The sequence below is a fragment of the Passer montanus genome, unplaced genomic scaffold, assembly GCF_014805655.1.
Source record: "Passer montanus isolate IOZ18808 unplaced genomic scaffold, ASM1480565v1 scaffold51, whole genome shotgun sequence".
NCBI lineage: Eukaryota > Metazoa > Chordata > Aves > Passeriformes > Passeridae > Passer > Passer montanus.
In genome coordinates, this window is record NW_024370041.1 from 4,467,795 (window position 1) to 4,489,582 (window position 21,788).

At 49.8% G+C, this 21,788-nt stretch overlaps 1 protein-coding gene across 2 annotated transcripts; it reads right to left on the reverse strand.

The window, feature by feature from the left end:
- Positions 1–528: 528 nt before the first annotated feature.
- Positions 529–15,911, reverse strand: LOC120509367 (vegetative cell wall protein gp1-like). 2 transcript variants are annotated; one of them, XM_039723902.1, is made up of 9 exons: positions 15,573–15,911; positions 12,082–12,636; positions 10,645–10,780; positions 8,503–8,591; positions 6,825–6,888; positions 6,357–6,445; positions 4,413–4,525; positions 3,518–3,674; positions 529–1,505 (listed from the first exon to the last, which is right to left on the reverse strand). In XM_039723902.1, the coding sequence occupies exons 1-9, from the start codon at positions 15,625–15,627 to the stop codon at positions 1,357–1,359; spliced, it is 1,407 nt and encodes a 468-aa protein (XP_039579836.1). In that variant the 5' UTR covers positions 15,628–15,911; the 3' UTR covers positions 529–1,356. The 2 variants fall into 2 exon arrangements, with proteins under 2 accessions (XP_039579836.1, XP_039579837.1); XM_039723903.1 differs by lacking the exon at positions 529–1,505 and having other exon boundaries at positions 3,538–3,709.
- Between the last annotated feature and the right edge of the window lie 5,877 nt (positions 15,912–21,788).

Consider the following 21,788-nt stretch of genomic DNA (forward strand, 5'->3'; position numbering starts at 1 on the left):
AGGGCAGTAACCACTTAACCCCCCACAGCTGGGTTCCTTCAGCCATCTCTGCTGCTGGAAGGTTAAGTGAGAAGTAACACCTGCTACCACCTCTGTGCAGAGCCATTGAAAATCGTGGATCTTTTGACAGAGATATTGTTTTTACTGGCCATTGAGAGCTGGTGAAGCACAGCAGTGACACACAGGGTCACAGCTGGCTGGGCTGGGTTTACACAGCACCTGTGTGGGAATGTCACTGTAGAAGGAAAAGGAAAACAAGGTGGGAAGGTTAAGAGGCCAAAGGTACTGGTTTCATGGAGCAGTTGACACTGGCTCCAGTACAGGTAATGTTGAACTTTTTCTGGGCATTTCTGACTGCCTGGGATGCTGGCTAAGCATTTCCCAGAGAAAAAAACAGTGACTCTAGTACAGGTAATGTTGAAATTTTTTTCTGGACATTTCTGACTGCCTGGGATGCTGGCTAAGCATTTCCCAGAGAAAAAATATAATAGGGGATACAGAGCAAACAACAAGTTAAGAGTCAACCAGCCACACACAGGAATCATCTCTGGAAAAATACAAATCCCATTAGTTTAACCAGATGGTTAAACTGGGCTGGGTGCACAGAACAGGGCTTGGAGTGCCACAGCAAACAGGTACAAACCAGTGTCCAGGATCAGGGACAGAACTTTGCCCAGGCATTTGGGCAGTGGGTCCCCTACAGCCCCTCTTCTCAGCATGCAGAAAGGGACAAGGCATCTTCTGTGCTTGCACCATGCTGCTCCTTTGGAGCTCCACTCTGAAGCACCACCTGGCAGCAGGAAATAAAAGGAACATTTTTCCAGAAATCAACCATTACTTTAGTTGCACATTTGCCCACAGCTGAAAAGAAGGACAGAGCTTTAGGATCTTTGACTTGTGCTTATGCTAAAATTTTGAGAATGAAAAACAAAAAATTGCATATTATTAAAAGGAGGTATACTCATGTTAGTTTGTGCTTGGGTGGAAATTAGTGTTGTATCAAAGGGATCTCAATAACTGGAGCAGTCACTCCTCACTCTGTTAAGCTGATTATTAAAATGGAGAAATAGATAGGTTGCTGGTTGGTGTTTGGAGGGTTTTTTCCCCCTGAAGAAAGGAGAAAAGTATTTACTTGTGAAGGAAGCCAGGAATTGGAAGACTTTTCCCATCAGCCCAGGGCAGCAGAGCAGGCAGCTGGGCTGGTTTACACAAGGAGCCACAACTCAAAAACTGACTTTTATTCCCCAGCGCTGATTTTTAGCTATACAGAAGTAGGTTGCTGATGGTTAAACACCTTGCCCAGAGCCACATCTGCGTTGCCCCAGGGGAAGGAGAGGCTGCAGGCCATGGCCAGGGCTACCAGCCAGCATAGACAGGCTCTGTGTGTTCTGTGCCCCCGTAGGAGGCGGGTCCTGAGCCCCGGGGCAGCAGCAGCCACTTCAGGGAGTTCTTGCCGTGCTCCTGCCGCCTTCTCAGGATTATTAGAAAGACAACAAGGATCCCACCTGGGAAGAAAAGAATGGTAGTTATTCACTGATGGGAAGGTAAAGTGTCAGGTGATGTTTGCTCCAAAGCTTCTCAGCCAGGTATTCTCTTCTGGTAAAATAAGGGTTTTTTTCCTCCTACGTGTTCTGTCCCTCTCCAAAAAGAGGGGGGAAAAAAGGTTCCACTAACAATAATAACAGCGTCAGCAGTTCAGCTTAACTCTGCAAGGAATAACGACAAGTTTTGACAAAATAATTCAGTAACTTGCTTTCCCACTCCCATTTACTCTCTGGAACTGTTTTCCACTTGGCATCTTATTCACTGCAGACCCCACCAAAAGGATCTTGTTGAGAAATTAGTTTGCTGTGTGCAGCACTCACACTGAAGCACAAGAAGTAACTAAGCTAGATTAACTCTGAGTCTAGACTGAGATCAGGGCTGTCAGGAAAAATTACTTTTGGATTGGGCATAGACATGGAAGTAATTGGCAAATCTCAAGTAGTGTGACATTCTGTTCATTTTTTTCTGGCAGAAGCATCATCAGAGAAAATGGATCTGAACAGCAGAGCACAAATCTGTCTCTGTGATGCAATATGGCCAGACAAATACACCCAAATTTCAGTTGTGTGAGCAGACAGCCTCATGGTAAACACTTGATTTGTGAGACAAGCCGTGAAAAACTCGAGGGTTCCTGCGTGGGCTGTTTCCTTTCCCCCTCTCTGCAGCAAGCTCTGGGAGAGGCAGGAATGCCGTTCCCTGACCCTGGGACTTGTTTATCACAAATGCTGGTTAATGGGCCATTGTCCCTCTCTGAGCAGTCTTTTCATGTACTTCAGTTTAATCTACTTTTTCAAATTAATACTCGCTTCAGATGGCATCTGCTTTGGCAGATTTTTGGACAACAGCCTGGCATGAGGGGATAGGGGTCAGTGGAAGACCTTTCTCATGGCTCCAAGCCACAGCTTGCGAGAACAGCCCTCATCTGCTCCCCCCAGGCACTCCAGCACTCAGAGGGTGCTGCTGGAGCTCCTGCAGACCCTGCTGTCCCTGTCCCCTCCTCAGCTGCCAAGTGTGATGAGAACACTGCTTTCTTGTTGGAGAAGCAGCTTTGCTGTGTGTCTTGTAACACATGCATTGAATCTCTCCTCTCTCTCCTTTTAACAACACAGCCAAGTGGAGAATGGGTCTTCAGGAAGCACATAAAATACACTTGAAACACAGAAGCTGTGAATATGAGGCTTGTTGGATATTCTTTATCCGCTGATGGCTTAATCATCTCTATGACTTGGCTCTTTTGACACAAGATTTTCATCTCTGGTACTGTAAGTGGTACTTAGGAATTTCTCTTCATCTCTCTGGGCACAGAAGACAGATTCCTCCTCCCAGCTTCCTCATCTGCCCTTCTTGCAATCCACAGCACTAATAGTTGCTCATTTTCATCATAACTCTGATTAAACCTCCTCCCAACTTTGATTAAAATCGAGAGAACTCTATTTTTCCCTTTCCTAAGACTAAAAATGCATATTCATTGTTTTGGAATGATTCTTCATGGTGCAGCTTCCCAGTTGAAAAGTTCATCCACTCATTAGCTTGCCCTAGTGAGCTAATTCACAGCAGGTGCCATCTGGAGGGATGCTCCCCACACTCAGCAGGTCCTGACTCTTGGATACAGGGAACATTTGGCATCAATGCAACCGGCACTGTATGAGCCAGCAGCTCCCCATTCTGTGGCATGACTTAAGGCAGGAATGCTTTCAGGAAACCAAGTCTCATACCAAAAGGAAATTGTACTTTTTCCTACTTTGGTGCAGCCAAGGAATCCCTTTTTGAGGGTCCATACAGACCCCTGCTTCCCAGGGACAAACAGCAAGCATTCAGCACTGTGCCACCTTCCTTCAGAGCAAGGGACAGGACTGGCACTGAAAGCAGCCAGAAGGACTTTCATTAGAAATCCAGCTTTCCAGAAACACAGAACACACCACCCAGAGAATGCTGGGTTTAACATGAGAGCACAGAGAGGACCCAGACTGACCTGCTGAGAAGGTGGCCAGGACAATGACCGTGGCAGGGGTCAGCCGGCAGGAGTCCCCTGCCTTGTACAGGAAGAGCTCCATGCAGTAGGTGGGCTCCACGCTGCCCCGGGGGCAGAAGGCATCGGGAGGGCACTTCACTGGGTTCACATCTGGGCTCTGCCCAAGAGAACAAGTAACTCAGCACCAGCAAACTGCAGAAGGTAACCAGGGCAAAGGGAGGTGACATTTTAGCATTAGGAGGAAAAATAATTAAAGGAATGAGCATGCTATCATTAAATTCAGCCTCATCTGCCCTGCAGTGTTAGAGTGTGGGGAAGAGCAAGTGTTGTTGCATAGCAAGTCTGTACCCCAAACCCCTTCATTAATGCACACACCATCCCCTCATGGCCCAGCCAGAGCAGGCAGCTCCAGGCACAAAGCCACACTCCTGGAGTCTTAATTTTAATCATCTCCTTCCATCAGAGCCCTGTCTATGTTTAAGAGAAAAGAAGCTCAGGTTACAAGAAAATATAAAGTGTTAATTGAAGTGTATTTAGCTTGTCGTGGGACAGCTCTGGCTGGCACAGGCTGTCCCCAGCTGCTGGGGCTCGTCTGCCCGCAGTATTAGAGTGTGGGGAAGAGCAGGTGTTGTTGCACAGCAAGTCTGTACCCCAAACCCCCTCATTAATGCACACACCATCCCCTCATGGCCCAGCCAGAGCAGGCAGCTCCAGGCACAAAGCCACACTCCTGGAGTCTTAATTTTAATCATCTCCTTCCATCAGAGCCCTGTCTATGTTTAAGAGAAAAGAAGCTCAGGTTACAAGAAAATATAAAGTGTTAATTGAAATGTATTTAGCTTGTCGTGGGACAGCTCTGGCTGGCACAGGCTGTCCCCAGCTGCTGGGCACTCACAGGGCAGTAGTGGTTTTCTGGGCACAGGTCACAGCTCTCCTTGCCCCGCTGTAATTGGTATTCTCCTGTCCTGCAGGCCTTGCATCTGTTGTCACTGGGACCTTTGAATGTACCTAAACAGCAAATAAGCACAATATTAAGATTTGAAACTAAACCCCAGGACCTTTGCAATTGCATATGGATGAATCAGCTTTCAAAGCCACGGGGAGAAAGAGCATTAAGTGCTCATGTGCATAACAAAAGCTGAGCTGGACTTTGGTCCTGGTTGGGTGGCAAACAGGTGGTCAGAACAGAACAAACAGGGACAGAGAGACTAAAGAATATTTGGGGTCAGACCTTGGCAAACAGAGTAGTGTGAGTAGGAGTAGAGGAGAGGGGTTTAGCAGTGAGTTCTGGCTTTAATGTAGGGAAGATGGGAGCTGGAGGTCAGCAGTGTTTCATCCTCTCCAATTCTGGATTCAAACACCTTTTCCAGCTCTTTGAAACTTGCTGAGCAGACTTCAAAGCACAGCTCAGTTTCCCAAGCTTTGTAGGAGAGACAGGTCACAGCAGTTCCAAATCTCACAGTGGTAAAACACTTTCCTGCGTGTTTAAGATGCAGCTTGGCTGTGAGACACCCTGGGGCTGTGTCCGGACCGGAGGCTGGCCCCTGCCATGGCAGGAGTGCCCTGCCCAGCCCTGCCGGCAGCCTGGCGGTGTTTCAGCCAGCACAGGAGGGAGCACGGCCGTGTCCCTCACGTCCCCTCCCCTGTCCCTCACGTCCCCTCCCCGTGTCCCTCACATCCCCTCCCCTGTCCCTCACATCCCCTCCCCGTGTCCCTCACGTCCCCTCCCCGCGTCCCTCTGCCCCAGGCTGCCCCCGCAGAAAATCCATCTCTGACAGCACGGCCGGGCTTTCCTCAGCAAAGTCACCACCACCGGCAAAGATGCTTTTTGCGGGAACTGTTTTGTTACCCAGCTGTGGATTTGGGCTCCCGGGCATGCCAGGGACCAGCACACATCCAAGGCATTAACCAGCCTGGCACGGGCACAGGCACAGCCTCCACCAGCACCGGTCAAACCACCGGCACCATCCCTCACTGCCAGGGCTCAGCTCTGCCTGCAGGGCACCTGCAGGGTCAGCTGGGATGGGTCTGGAATGAGCCGCTAGAGCTGGAGCTGTGCTCCCAGCCAGGCACAGCCTCCCCTCAGGCACAGCCTCCCCATGGGCACAGCCTCCCCTCGGGCACAGCCTCCCCTCGGGCACAACCTCCCCTCGGGCACAGCCTTCCAGCCTCCCCTCGGGACTCCTCAGCACAGCCTCCCCTCGGGCATAGCCTCCCCTCGGGCACAGCCTGCCCTCAGCACAGCCTCCCCTCGGGCACAGCCTGCCCTCAGGCACAGCCTCCCCTCGGGCACAGCCTGCCCTCAGGCACAGCCTCCCCCATGGGCACAGCCTCCCCTCGGGCACAGCCTCCCCTCGGGCACAGCCTGCCCTCGGGCACAGCGCCCTCAGGCACAGCCTCCCCTCGGGCACAGCCTCCCCTCGGGCACAGCCTCCCCCATGGGCACAGCCTCCCCTCGGGCACAGCCTCCCCCATGGGCACAGCCTCCCCCATGGGCACAGCCTCCCCTCGGGCACAGCCACCCCTCAGGCACAGCCTCCCCTCAGGCACAGCCTCCCCTCGGGCACAACCTCCCCTTGGGCACAGCCTCCCCTCGGGCACAGCCTTCCAGCCTGGCACAGCCTCTCCTCAGCACAGCCTCCCCTCAGGCACAGCCTCCCCTCGGGCACAGCCTCACAGCCGAGCACAGCTTCCCCTCAGGCACAGCCTGCCCTCAGGCACAGCCTCCCCCATGGGCACAGCCTCCCCTCGGGCACAGCCTCCCCTCGGGCACAGCCTGCCCTCGGGCACAGCCTCTCCTCAGGCACAGCCTCCCCTCGGGCACAGCCTCCCCTCTCACCTGGCGGGCAGGACTCGCACCCCTCTGACGCCTCCCGAGGAGCCTCCTGTCCCCCGGGGCAGGACAGACAGACCGAGCAGCTGGTGGTGCTGGCAGGGGAGAGGAGGCAGGACACGCTGTAGGATGAGCACTTCCAAGACCAGCCCAGCCCACCAAAGCCAGCTCTTACAACCTGGAGTCTCCAGGAACCTCTGCTGTTTCTCTGTCTGTCTGACTGTCTGTCTCTAGTGCAGTTTCTCACACAGAACCACAGAATGGTCTGGTTGGAAGGGACCTTAAAGATCATCTCACCCCAACCCCCATGCCATGGTCAGGGACACTTGACCAGGTTGCTCGAAGCCCCATCCTACGCCTGAAGTGGCAGGTGACTTGTCTTTGAGCACTACACTGGTGGTTCCAGCTCAGTGGCTAAAGGGAAACCTCCCCTCCCTTTCCATCTGAGCTCCTGCACCCCGGGAGGCTCCTTACTTGCAAAATGATCCTGGCTGGCAAGGCAGACAAAAAGCTGCATTTTGCTTGGAGCTAAAATAGCCTGAAAAAGAGAAGAATAAGGCTTCAGGATCCTGTCTCCACACCTCTGCCCCACATTGTTGTGAATGTGCTCATGTCCATTTTACAAGCAACCAAACAACTCCCCACAACAGGCTTCAGGTGGCATTTCAGGGCTTTTGCGGTTATATATTTGTCAAAAGCTCTGAAAGAGGAATGGAAATTCCCTGCTGCCCTGTGCCATGTTGAGGGATGCATGGAGGGCTCTGGCAGATTCCCCTGGTGAATCTTACATCACTCAAAACCACGCCAAGGAGACAGAGAAACCTGTCACCCTCCCCAGCACCACAGGCTGAACTGGAATGAAGCTGGAACAGGTGATTCCAGTGCCAACTCCCAAGTTATTCAGCTGGATGGAGCAGGTCTCTGGCCAGGGGGAACCTCTCTGGTCGCCCCAGTCCTTCCAGGCCTGCCTCCACCCCAGGAAGTCTGGGATGCATCTTCTTCCCTGCAGAAGGAAGGACACAAGACCCACCAGCCAAGGTGCCCTCCCTGCACCAGGATGGGCAGGAGGACACGTACAGACCCTTCCCAAAGCACAAAAAGGAGTGAAGTGCCCCAAAGTGCCCAGGGGCCAGCAGGACCCAACTTGTGAGTCCCACCACACAACAGGAAAACTGAGAGAGCAGCACTTGGGAATTCATGTGGGTTTGGAGGTGTCTGATGATGCACAACGTGGTCACTGCCCACATGGGACAGAGTTAAGGTTCAGAGAGGAGCTGGATATGGTGTGGGTTAAGATCTGCCTCACACCTGGATTTGCACCAGGCAGCAGAAGCTGTGGCACAGCAGGATGAAACCAAACACCTCCCCTCTCCCTGCAAGGAAAAATGAACTTTTTACATTTACACTTGCAGGATTTAGGGGCCAACCCCACAGACCCCCCTGTTGTCTAACACAGTGTTTAAATCCACTGAGTAAAGGGAGGGGCAGACCCCATTATTGTCACCAGTCAGATTTTGCTCCTCCCAAACTCAAGGTTCAGGTACAGCCCAGCAGCTCGGTGGGTGGATTTCCAAAGGAACAGTTGTGCATGTTCAAGCAAGACCCCCTTTGGGGTGCAGAGGAGCTGCTGCATTGCATGTGTTAATTAGGGCTTTGCATAAGCAAGTGCTGTTCTGTTCTGCACATGCTGTTAGCCCATCTACAAACACATTGTACCAGGCTGGAGTGGCATTAGCCAGGTGCAAAGCAGCTCCTTTTTAAAACCCCAGTTTTAATGTGTGGAAAATAAGGAGAGTATTACACTTAATATTCAGATTTTGAAAACAAAGATGGTTTAGACTCAGTTTTGCTATCAGAAAAAGAAAGTATTTTGTTTCCTGACAACCCTCCCCCCTTGTGCTAAAATGGAATTTCATAGAAGTTTTTTCCTGACTTTCATTGCAGAGTTAGCATTAACTTGTTGCAAAAACAAGCATGGCTGAGATCTGCTCTTTTCATTTTAATAACAACAGAATAGGGAAGAGATCTGCTGGGCTATTTTTAGCCTGTTTACCCTTCAGTGCTTTTAAGTTACCTGGTAATTGTATCTGCCCCTGGGAAAAAGCATCATGTGATGAAAATGCATTTGGGTTGAACACAGACCAAAGCCTACCTCGCTCACAGGCTCTGCAGGCTGCAGCCCCAGACTCATTAGCAAAATGTCCTGGTGGGCAGGGAAGACACACAGTGCTCCTTGGGAAGCTGGGAGGGAAGAAAGCAGAGTGGGACACAATTTTAGGTCACCCAAGCCTCCATCCACTTGGAGAAGAGAGAGAAGAACATGACACTGACTGCTCTAGAAATAGAGAAATTATGAAAAAGGAGTTCAGGCAGAAAAACATTGGTTTGAACTCACCTAAATTTTAAAGGTCTACTAAAAACTAAAGTTTTCTGTATTATTAACATTAGAAATGCCCTGTGGCTGTGGGCAATATGGAAAGGGACCACCTGAATTGAAGGTCTTTAAGAATATGCTGTCAGACTTAAAAACTTTTGCTTAAGACTCTTAAATCCACTCTTGCAAATGGAATAGGGAAGGTGTTTGCTGTTCAGCATCCACCAGGGATTTCAAAAGGAGCTAAAAAAAGGACCTAAACCACAGGCAGTGGTCAGACTTAAAAACTTTTGCTTAAGTCAAGACTCTTAAATCCACTCTTGCAAATGGAATAGGGAAGGTGTTTGCTGTTCAGCATCCACCAGGGATTTCAAAAGGAGCTAAAAAAAGGACCTAAACCACAGGCAGTGACCTGTGAGAGCCCTGACCTTAAAGAGCAAGGGACTGTGGAAAAAGGGAGGCAATATGTCAGACCTCCAGGAGGAGGGGGAGGAAATGAGGCAAAGGCAGGAAAGAGGAAGATTTTACATTCATCACTAACAGAGCCAAATCCCCCTCAATTCCTTATCAAAGGAATTTGATAATGGACTCAGAGATGCTTTGGAGGAAAACAAGGACATGCTCTTTAATTCCTTCAGAAATTGCAGGGCTGCATGAGATTTGCAGGAAAAAAACAACCAAACAAAAAAAACCCCAAACAACAAACCAAAAAAAACCAAAAAACACAGTCCAAAACCCCCAAAACCAACCCCCAAAAACATAGTAAATGCTTTGCTGAAAACAAACCAACACAGGGCCTGGGTCAGCCAGAGCCTCTCAAAGCTGAAGGCCAAATTCTCCAAACACCACAGAAATGTTCAATGGTCCTGTGGAAGCCCTGAGGCCCAGGCAGCCACCAGGAGATGGCCATGCACACACTGCACCCCAAGTCCCCTCCAGATCCCCCACTTTTGGTCCCTGCTCTTGCACGCACCAGCCCACCACTACTGCCTGACCCTCTCTGGCCCTGGCCCTCTCCCACATGCCCAGAGCAGAAGCTCTGTGTGCCCTCGAGACATCTCCTGGCTGATTTTTAAAGCAATTTGGGGGAACATTTTTAAGGCAGGTCCTCACAGCACAAACTGCAAGGGCAGAGCATGGAGGGGAGCACAGAGGAAGATCCTCCTGGCACCTCAGACTCAGGGGCTGCTGCAAACAAACTGCACAGTCAGGTCACCCTTCCTACAGCCCAGGACTGATCCACATGGAGCTGCTCTGCAATGGACACAGTCCTGGGAGGCTCTTGCCACCCTTCCTGTCCTTGTCACCCCACAAAGGACACAGCTCACTGCTTGCAGACATGGATACAGCAAGAGAAAATCTGATAGGAATGGAGAGAGTGGCACATGCACATGTCCCCACAGCCAGAGGACACTCGTACAGCATCCCTGGATTGGGCAGCCTGCTGGAATTGCAAGACTGGGCTCCTGGCTGGGTTGTCTTGTCAGCTTTTCCACACTCTGTCAGTTGAGGGTATTGCTTTAAATGCCAGCAACTCAAATGTAATGAGACGCCTCAGGGACAAGAAAACAGGGATTGAGAAAGTAATTGGGCAAAGCAGGGAGATGGAGCCTGTTTGTCAGACATATCCTAGAGAAAAGCTGTGGAGATGAACCCACATCTCACTGCCAAGTGTCTCCCCACCATAAAACATGTTCCCTCCATGCAGACAAAAGGCATGAGGGTAAAAAAGGGAAGCCCACAGAGGGGCAGCCCTCAGCATAAGCAGATCCACACCAGCTTTCCTGATGAGGAGAATTTAGCCTCTGAGAAACAGCCCTGGCAGCACTTTTTCTACAGCCCAAAGGAAGAGATTTTTCTATCTGGGAAGTGTTTTGTGGTTTATCACCCAGCCCCCATGCTAGGGGCTCAGTCACTCACCTGGTGTAGGAGCCCTGTGGGCAGGGCAGGCAGGATGGTTGCCCACCTTGGGGCTGGTAGTGGCCTGCAGGGCAGGGGCTGCAGGCACCGGGGCCGATGCACGCGCCCCCCGCGCAGCACGAGCAGCTCAAGGTGCCTAAATCGGGACAGAAAGTCAGGATCAGGATTGCAAGACTGGACTGAAACCCCTGTGTCTGCCAGGACAGGTCACTGCCACAAAGGCAGAAGCTTTGGGATGCAGTTCCTCTGGCAAGGCTCTCATAGAGGGTAGAAACTGCAATATTCATGCTAATGATGCTGCTGTCCACTGTTAGCAAGCTGCAGAACAGCCACAAGATGATCTAAGAAGTCAAGGCTATCAGTGTGGATCTCCAGTAATGAAGCTGACTGCTTTTTCCTTCTTTAATTTGAGGGGCCAGGAAAATTTTTCTTGTCTTCCCTCCAACACACAAAAAAAGACACACAAAAAAAGAAACCAATATACTTATTTAGATTACTGATAATTCAAGCTTGTAGAAAGCAGAACTGATGAGTAAAGCCCCAGAGTCAAGGATCTGCCTTAAGCAGCAACAGCTCTTCTTTGAGGATGGGTACCATGGCATTCCCAGCAGGCAAGTTCTACCCCTCTCTTCTCCACAAAATCAGTCCCAGACACACAGAGGAATTGGCTGGTTTTACTGCAGCTGCACCACCAACACAGGCAAAAGGAAAAGGCCCTGTCAAAGAAGATCCTGCATAAAACGGAGGTGGGAGATAACCCCTGTCCTCTGCAGATTCACTCTAAAGCATCAGAGCTGCTTTTAAAAAGTGCCCTGCAGGGAATAAGCAAAAAGTATGTGGCTTGTATTTTGAAGAATTATTTTCTTTTTTGAGGTTTTTTGGTTTTGTTTTTGTTTTAGTTTTTTTAGGTTTGTTGTTGTTGTTGCTGTTTTTGGTTTGGTTTTTTTGGTTTTGTTTTTTTTTTTTGTGGGATGGGTGGTGGTGTTTGAAATCAGAACCTAACCATGTTACAACAAATAACTTCTGGGAAAGGTTATATTATGTACTGCTGACCACAACAGAGGTTGATCAAGGATCTTCTCAAGGCCATGGAAAAAGGCTGTGTCTATAGCAGAGATTCTATTTCAAACATTCAAGACAGCTGGAAATAGACCTCGTATTTGGCCCTGGAGCCCAAAATGATGTTCTGCCAATAAATCAAACTGCACTCATGTTACACTTTGTGCCACAATCCGACTACTTTGTCACCCCACTGGGGAAGCCTCAGAAAGACCAAAACACAGCACAAGGCCAGGGAAGACCAAGCCTCTGATTTCAGGAGGGTGAAATGAATTAAGTCCCTCTCCTGCTGCCTGTCCAAGCTTCCAACACAAGAACAAGTGCTGGCTTCACCTGCCCTGACAAATCCCATTTCCTCTAACACAGCAGCAACCTTACCTTGTGTGGGGACAGTCCCTGGGGGGCAGGGGACACAGGCTGTCACATTCACTCTGCTGCAGTTGGAGGGCTGGGGGGTGCTGGGGGGCAGAGCTGACGACGGCAGCCCAGGGGATGTGGTCACCCCTGGAGGGGACGCTGGGGCACTGCTGGGTGTGCCTGTCAGTGCTGAAGATGCTGGAGAGGTGGCCCTGCTGCTAGAGGTGGGGACTGTCCCCGTGCTGGAGGGCAGAGTCTGGGCAGGGGTTGTTGTGCTTGGATCAGCAGATGGAGCTGCTGTGGGTGCAGCAGGGCTTGCAGTGGTTGGTGTCAGTGCAGCTGAGAGTGTTGCAGGAGCAGCTGGAGGAGCAGAGACGGTAGCAGGGGTTGCACTGGGAGGTGTTGGGGTGGATGCAACTGGGACCTCAGTGCTGGTTGCACTGGGAGGTGCTGGGGTTGATGCACTGGGAGGTGCTGGGGTGGATGCAATGGGAACCTCAGTGCTGGTTGCACTGGGAGGTGCTGGGGTTGATGTGATGGAGACCTCAGTGCTGGCTGTCTGGCCTAAAGCAATACCTAAGAGAAGAAAAAACATAATTAGTAGTTGAATTATTGTTATCTCTTTAATATTGGCTTCTCATTTAGGTCTTTATCAACTGCTTAAACCATGTGTCCTTGTTTGATGTCCAGAAACTCCCCTCTGCTGTGTTCCACTACAGAGCAAGGATCTGAGGCAGCATCTGGGCATGTCTGGCACGAGAGACTTACCAAGGAAATAAATTAGTGGGTTCATGAGGCCACAAATAAGTAAATGCCAGTGTCTGGGAGGTCTGACTTACGGGTGTGAGAATTGCCTGAAACAGCCAGTTTTGTTAGCTCCTTGAGACTGTTTACTCTGAGATCTCATGACAATCTGATTTAAGATGCTTGTCAAATAGCTGACTGCTTTATCCCATCTCCCTTAAACACATCAGCCAAGAAAAGACATGGGCTCAAGGCTCTTTTAAACTGCTCTGGTGGTACTTCCAGTAACCATGAAGGGAACCTGTGGGCCAAGACTTGCTTTAATTCTGAAATCCCTCATCAGAGTGAGGATTGCTGAAATCTGTAGAGAAAGGAGGCATTGCTGCAGCTCAGGTTGTTTTGCTGTGATACATGATGGACTGGAACATCAACTGCTGATGGAAGATATCCCTTGGCACAGCATGGGTGATGTCCTTCAGTTTCTAACAGAGGAGACACCCATGAAACTGAGCATGGAAAGCTGCAGGTTATTGTTAATTTAGCAGTGTGGTACTAAGCAAAGGAAGAAAAGCAAAACCAAAACAGGCAGCTCCTGCCCCAGCAGCTGTGCCACCAGCTGGGTTCAGGAACTCAGGGCAGGGATTTCCTCAATATTTACTGCAACTTCTGAAAACACCCAACCTTATACAGCACCAGTAGCAACTGGAGCTGATACTGTGGGGTGTAAATGCTCTCTCAAGCAGCACACACCTGCTAAGCCCCCTTGCCAATCCATGCCCAGTGGCACAGAAAACACAAGGATGCCTAAGAAACTGGTTTATGGTTTTCCAGGAGGTCAAAGAGTGCAGCTGACACCTGACAGTGGGATGTAGGTGAGGAAGGACACGGGCAGGGTGACAAGATGGGTGACAGCACAAGCTGTCAGGTGTCAGACCCACATCCCTGCAGCCTTTCCCCCAGCCCTGATTCAGCCCCAGCCTTTAATTTCTCTCTTAATTTTGTACCCACCATGCCAGGCCAGGCACTGTGGGCACCAGAGCTCAGCACTACCATGGTACAAACATCAACACGCAGCCCAAGCTGATGGCAGCTCCAGTTAAAGTTCTGCACCAGGATCAGGACAGTGGATAAAAGAGTCTTTATAAGGTTGTGGTCACATGGAGACAGTTTGCTGGGAGTGCTCCCTCCTGTTGTTGACTGCCTGCTTTGTGCTTTGTGCCAAAATCCATCTTGGTGTAACTACACAGTACAGCAGATGAGCACCCAGCCATCTGGGCCACTGCTCAGGTTTTAAAGAATTTACAGAACAGTCTGAGTTGGAAGGGACCCAGAGGATCATGGACTCCAGCTCTTAAAAAGAATGGCCCAAGGTGGATCAAACCCACAACCTTGGCATTATTAGCACTGTGCCAATAATGTTCAGTACCAACTGAACTATATCTCATTTTCTTGCTGTGGCCCTAAAACAGAGACACCAAATCTAACAGTGATCATTTTGTAACACACTGGTTTGCCCCTGGCTCTAATTCAAAGGCCAGAGGTGCCAGCATTGATCCAAGGCAGGGAGAGCAGCTCCACAGAGCCCACACAAGACACTGCTGCTGTGGCCAAGCCTCCACCCAGAACCAAGATGCACAATTCCCCTCATCTGACTCCCCTGCCTCAGGGGTTGAAGCCAGTCTGCTTGCTTTTTCCTCACCTCTGGCAACAAACTGAGTCAGTCCTGAGATCCATTAAACTAATCCTAACATAAACACTTGCAGTAAGGTAAGGGCAATGTCAAATTCCCAGAAAAAACCTTTCAGAAGGACCTCTGAGATCAAAGTCTGACCTCCCACAGCTCCCTCCTGACCCCAACAGCTCAACTCTGCCAGCCAGAGACACTGCAGAGGTTTCAGCAACTTGGGCTGGATGAATTTTGCTGTTGTTGGGGTTTTTTAGTTGAATATGTTTCATTGGTTTCTCGGATTTAATGTCAAATGGTGGTGCCCTTAAGAGGAAATTTTAAAAATGGAAAGTAGCTTTCCACAACATGTTACCAAAAGTAGTAAAGTTGTTCACAACACTTCAGTAGCCATCAATAACCTTTGATAGCCAGTACTTCTTAATAATTTAAACAACTTCTGGAGGAAAAAAAATAGAAGTCAGAAGCCTGAAAAAAAATTTTTTTGAGCACTACTTAAGTGTTTATGTATTTTACCAGTTCTAGTCAGTCACAGCTGTGAAAAATCAGTACTCAAACAACCTCAGCTTCATCAGACAAAGCATTTTCTCCTCTGCACTTACACTGCTTATGTCATGGAACAGCAATTTTGCTTTCTAGAGCCTTTTTTTGTTTTTTTGTTTTTTTGTTTTTTTTAAGGAGCACTGTGAATCACCTGAAGTATCTCCAGGGGAACTTGAAGGATGTGTTATTTTGCATGTGACGCCCTGGTACAAACAGGAGCCTTGAGCAAGTCAGGGAAGGATAGAGAGCTGATCTTTCCCAGCCTATCAACAGGCATCCTGCTCCTTGGGGTTTAAGATAAAGCCTCTGCAAATCCTCACTATGCAGAGTAATATAGCTCTGTTTCTTTTTTTTTTTTTCTTTTCTTCATGTAAAAGAAAATTTTTGTATTTACCGCATGCACCCCTGAAACACTGCCTGTGTTTCAACACTTCCCTCCTTCCCACAGCCTCACCCCACGGTGAGGCCCAGGGCTCTCACAGTCCCACTATGGCTTCACCCCCCTCTTTTCAACCAGTGAAGAGAATCTCTGTGTCCTTACCTATTAAGCACACCACGGTTAAGCTCCACAGCAGAGGACACAGCCAGGCACTCATTTTTCCCTGAGGAGTAACGCAGCCTGTCAAGAGGCAAGATCAGCAGCTAATGCCCTCACCCAGCTGCTCATTCTCCTCCGCTTTGGTGCCCAGTTTTGTCACCTGACTCATCATGTGGCTCAGTCAAGTCAACCTCTCCCCAACAAAGGGGGGTTTATATTCGCTTTATATTCGGAGACTGCAACAGGTCTGAGACCATACAGCTTCCTCAGAGCAGAGCACCCAGCAGGCACCCAGAGGAGCAGATCTGCCCTCCCAGAGCTGCAGAAATCCGTGTGAGGAGTGTTCTGGGGGAACTGATGGGAAGGAACGGGCAGAGCAGCATGGCAACCCAGCCTGGCTGCGGGCCAGCCCCCCGTGACCTCGTCAAGTGAGAGGATTTCATATTTTAGACCCACGGGATTTCCTAGAGAAACAAGAAAAACAACCCCAGCAGACTTCCCATTTTAACTGGGGCCAACCATGCTGTAAGAAGAACACAGCCTCTGGGGAGCACAGAGCTTTCCCAACCAGCATTTCACTCCCCTTCCCTCCCCCATTGCCCCACGGTGTCCAGCTTGATGCATCAAGTTGTTATCAGGATCAAGCTCGTAGATCCTGATGATGACGATGATTTTGAGGTGAGAGCATTAAATTTAATGGGGCCCCTCCCCATTTTCTGTGTGTTCCAGTGTCTGTACTGCCTGCTGGGCCACCTGAGGACACAGATGTCCCCATGAGTTCCTCACCTTGCAGCCCTGCTTTGAAATATCCCCCTTTCCCTCTGCCCCTACTGTTCAGCAGTCAGCATTGCCAAGCCCCTGCTGTGAGAGGATTTCCTTTAGCATTCAGCTGAATGCTGACATGTCACATGTCACCTCTTTCCCCAAATTGAGGGGACAGAGGGCTACTCATGCAGGATTGTGGATGCTCCACACACAGCCCCACAGCTGCACATTCAGTGACAGCAGGCACTGCCATGCGCTGCTCATGTCCCTTGTGCTCCAGGATCCTCAACAGGGCCCAACATGATGAGCCAAAAGTAGCCTGCTCTGACACAAACCCTCTGGCTTTCCTCACAGTGGCCCAGGTGGGGTCAGTTTGGGGGCAGGGACACTTTCTTGTTCTCCTGTGACAGTCTGCCTAACCATCCTGCTTCATGGTAGGAGCACAGAGACAGGGCAGCCTCCTCCACCCACTTTGGGTGGGTGTGGCATTTGCGTTCCCTGAACAGAGAGAGATGACATTCTCTCTCAGGGTTTTTCCTGGAGAAGCACAGAGAGAAGAAGAGAAAACAATTCTTATCCTACTTGCTGCTCCTGTTGTTTTTGCACGTGTGGAATGTGCTAGGAAGATTGTCAATTGTTTACCTGAAGTCATTTGGATTCTGCTGAGGATTGTTTTGTTTCTTGGCCAATTGGCTCGAAGTCTTAGACAGTCGCGGGATTTTCTTTAGTATCTTTTGTATAGTATACTATAGTATCTCTTTAGTATAGTTATAATATAGTAAACTAATGTAATATAGTATAGTTTTAATAAAGCAGTTGTTCAGCATTCTGAATCAATGAAGTCAGATGCCAATTGTTCCCTGCTCCAGGGGTGCCTGTTTATGCTATAGGTGGGTGCAGGTCAGACTGTGACCAGCTGCTCCAACACTGTCAGACAGAACCTTAACCTGAACTGATGACTGCCACAAGCAAGACACCAGGCTCAAGGACTGAGCCCTGGCAGCCCCTCAGCGACGCTGCCCAGTGGCTCTGGACAAGGCAGGGCTGGGTTGGGTGCTGCCCCTTCCCTGCAGGCAGGAGAGCTCTCAGAGTGACACGGCTCTGCTTGGCTTTGCAGGCTGCACAAGCCTTTGCACAGGATGTTTGATGTCAGTCTGTGTAGAGAACCAGTTCCACCCAGAGCTGTGCAGGGCCATCCACTCTCAGTGGGCTGAGGCTCTGCAGTGAGAGACAACTTCTGCAGGAGCGGTATTTGAGGATGGAGCAGCTCTGTGCACTGTAAAACACTGCCAGCAATTCCCCAGTGAGATTTATCCTGCCAGGGAAGCTGGCAGCAGACCAGACCCCTCCATCCCATCCCACAAGCTGTACCCCCTGGTTAGTGGGGACACCCTCAGTCCCAGAACCAAGTCACACATTGCTGAGCAGCTACAACACCCATGAACACACTGGAAAACCAGTTCAGAAGTGGATGTGGCAGCACTTTCACTGTCAGTTTCAGCCTAACATGGAAGAGAAAGGGAAATTGTGCATTAAAGCCATTCCTGTGCCCTCAGAGCTCCCTTTCTGGGTGAGCTACCAGAGCCCAGGTGAGAGATGAGACAGGCTGCTTTCCTCTCAACCATTTTAGCAGCTGGGCAAGCTGGAAATACATTTCTGATGGGGAAAATCTAATGTCACTTCAGGGCAGAAAAATACATACAGACAAATTCATAAACTCCTGAGCTGCCTGGGCCTGTCTCCATTGAAATTAAATGCTTTTGCTAGTTGGTTCACCGAGAATAAAAAGCAGTGTCATGGTTTATCAAAAGCAATGTCCTAGGCTGGCACAGGGCCCTGATCTTGTCAGTTCTGTTGCTCTTCCACAGTTGGCAGACCTTGTGTCCCCAGACAAACCAGACAGTGCCCTCCACCCTCAGAGTTTACAGGGCAGAGACAGGAACAATGATGCTCTCCCAAGAACGCAGCATCCTGTGCAAACACTCCAGCAGTTTGTGGCAGCCCCCTGGCCTTGCCCAGCCTGGAAAGGACAGGACTTGTCCAAGGCTCTCCTGATCCATCCCAGCTGAGCAAGCAAAGGATGTGCCATTAGAGGTTTCATCTGCTGAGGGCAGACTTGGATTTCTGAGCTTCTCAGGCTTTACAAAGCCAAGGACCACCACAGGGCTCTGCATTAACTGCCTGCCAGTCACCTGGGTGTTAGATATCCAAGTGCTCTGTTTACAAGCAGAGCTGCCTGCTGAATAAGAAACACCGATCAGGAAGACTCTCAAACCCCAGCCTTCTTCACAGTGTCACCTGTGACCTACCACTGCCTCAGCTTTTGTCAGCTGGGATGTGACTAAGTGCTGTGGGGTGAAAATGCCCAGGTGAGGTCCCACCTGCAGTGGGGACAGTGCAAAGGAGAGGAACGTGTGGAGCTGACAGCTGATTGTCACATCCATCAGCCTGAAAATGGTAGGGCACCAGGTGACTCCTTAAGGTCAGGATGGTATTAACTACAAGCAGAGGAGAGCAGAGTGGTTTGGCTTGAAAGGTACTGCTAAATATCATCTCCTTTCAACCCCCCTGCCATGGATAGGGACACCTCTACTAGACCAGGCTGCTTCAAGACTGATCCAATCTGACCTTGAGCACTTCCAGGGATGGTGAAGCCACAGGTTCTTTGGGCAAGCACTTCCAGTGTCCCACATCCTCACTATTAAGATTTTTTTCCCCAATAACTAATCTAATCCTGTTCCTTTTCAGTTCAAAGCCATCCCCCCCTTGTCCTATCACCACGTGTTCTTGTGTCCCTCTCTCCAGTTCTTTTATAGCCCCTTGAGATAGCAGAAGGTGCTGTAAAGTCTCCCTGGAGCCTTCCCTTCTCCAGACTAAACAACCCCAATTCTCTCAGCCTGTCCTCACAGCAGAGATGCTCCAGGCCTCCAAGGCCCTTAAAAACCCCAATTCTCTCAGCCTGTCCTCATAGCAGAGGTGCTCCAGGCCTCCAAGGCCCTTACGGTCCCTCCTCTGGGCTCAGATAATTTTATCCTTGTATTCTTAGGCTCTTCCATGGTTATCCACCACTCCACTGCACTGTTGGTGTCCTAGGCTTAGCAGACACCTGTTGGAGTGGGAAATGACTGTTGTGCTCCAGGGCAGGCAAGGTGCAGCAAAGCTGTCCTGTTCCCATGACTCCAGGAAGAATGGGGATGCTCGGTGTGCTGCATGCAGCCATTTCACAGGACTGTGGCCCTTTGGCAGTGCTGCTGAGCTAGAAACTGGGAGGGCTGAGCTGCTGCTGTTGCTGGGAAAGAACAACATATTCAGGCAAACTGCAAAAGATTCTGACAGGGGCTTTTTCTTGGAAAATACTTTTCTTCAAGCATTATATGTTGTGATTCATACCCAAACCTGGCTGTGTGTAGGTACCAGGTATCACTTGATCCTCCACAGACAAGAAAGCAGAAGCACTCCTGACCCCCCTGGGATGCACCACCCCACAGGATGTGCTGGGAAGCAACAGTGAATCCAGACCCCTCTTTTAGGTGCAAGGTTATTCCAAGGTATATCCACTGACTCCCATAAAACAGGTGTCCAGGCTTTAGGGACACAGGTCCAACAAGCAGTCAACAGCTTTGTGCCCAAGGGGGAGCCAAGACACTCCTACAGAGGTGAGGGGGAAAAGGAAAAAAAAAAAAAAAGGGAAAAAAATAGAAAAAAAATTTAAAAAGGCATCACCACTGTTCCCAGAGGAGCACGCAGGGTTTTGTGCTCTGGACGAACGGGAACGGCCACGCGATGGCACCACAGCGCTGGGCAGGGACACCGCCACCAAAACCGCCTCGCCCAAAAGCAGCCCTTGGGAGCGGCTCTTCCCAAAGTGCCCCCGCAGAAACCTCCGGCAGCGGTGGCTGTTGTGGAGGTGGAATAACGAAACCCACAGAAGGGAGCTGGAGGAATTGGGAATTGAAGTAAAAAATAAAAGTTATTACAGTCACTCTGAAACAAACCCCTCACACCTCACCTTTTCGTAAAAAAAAATGTGTTTCTTCTGTGTGTCTGAGTTTAGAAGGAATAATAATAAAAGAGTAGAGCTAGCCAAAGGAAAGGTGTGTACTGCAGCAGGGATCTGATGGTTAGCCAGCCAGAATCATATACAGAGGCTGGAAGTTTCTTTTCTCACAAGCAGCACAGAACATTAAATTCTTATTTAGTCCCCCCCTCAGTTAAAAAGGTGGTCTGAAATGGACCAGTGTGTCTGGTGTGTCAGTCAGTTTGAGGATGCAGGGCAAACCCAGCTGGTGCTTTAGGCAGAACAAGTGCAGGGGGCGTTCCTGTGCTGTTCATGCCTGCAGCATTTGGGGGAGGGAAGGAGGAAACACCTTCCATCCAAGCACAGCTTGGTCCCACTGGCCAACAGCTCTGGATCAATGCAGATGATCACAAAACTTCAGCACAAGACCAGCTTGTCTTGCCAGCTCTCCTATATCAGGAAACAGCCAATTAAAAAAATTATTTTAATTGAAAGATGAAAATGAAAAAGGAGAGAGACTATGGACTTCAGTGACACCAAATGATGGGGTAGGCACTAGAGCCAAGCTTACATGCTAGTGAGGGGTTCAATCAACCATTAAGAGAAACCAATTTCTTTCTGTTTTCATTAAGTTTTTACCAGGAAGGAATAAGTATATTATAAAAACAAATACACAGGAACCACATTCTGAAAGCCAAATAAAGAAATCTCCCTAAGTTCCTCAGGAAAAGGTCACAGAATCCCAGAATGTTTTCAGCTGAAAGGGACTTTAAAGATCATTGAGTTCCAACCCCCCTGCCATGGGCAGGGACACCTTCCACTAGACCAGGTTGCTCCAAGCCCCATCCAACCTGGCCTTGAGCAATTCCAGGGATGGTACAATGCAAGTGTCTTGAAACACAGCAGGTTCTGGAAACAGTCACCTCATTTACTTTAGAACAGGCAGGTTTTGCTTCTTGCCTCATTTTCCCTTTCCCGCTCTCAGGAGAGCCTACACACACCCATGTGGCAGGGAGAGGAGTGTGGTCCAAGATGTCCCAGCTCTGTCTAAAGGCGCTCAGAACACAGGACAGCATCAGGTTTGTCCAGGTCTGGAAGAGGTCAGTGTTTGGTCCACATCAGTGTTAAGAGTTAGCACTAGAGCAACATCCTAAACATTAAATCCCCTGCAGCCCTGTACCAGCTAAGCCTCTCCAGTGTCCAGTGGCACAGATTGCTAAAAACAGCTGGGTCTGGTTCTGCCCAGGCCAGCCTCAGCAGGCAGCTGAACTGGCACATCCCTGTTCATGTGGAGTGAATCAGGGTCAGGGCACCAGGAAATCTCAGAGAGCAAGTCCCCTATGAAATAACAAAGGAAGTGTGCATGCCAGCCTCTCCTAAAGCTTTTGTCCCAAGCATTCTACCAGAGCAGCTGACCTGGAACAGAATTCCCTTCC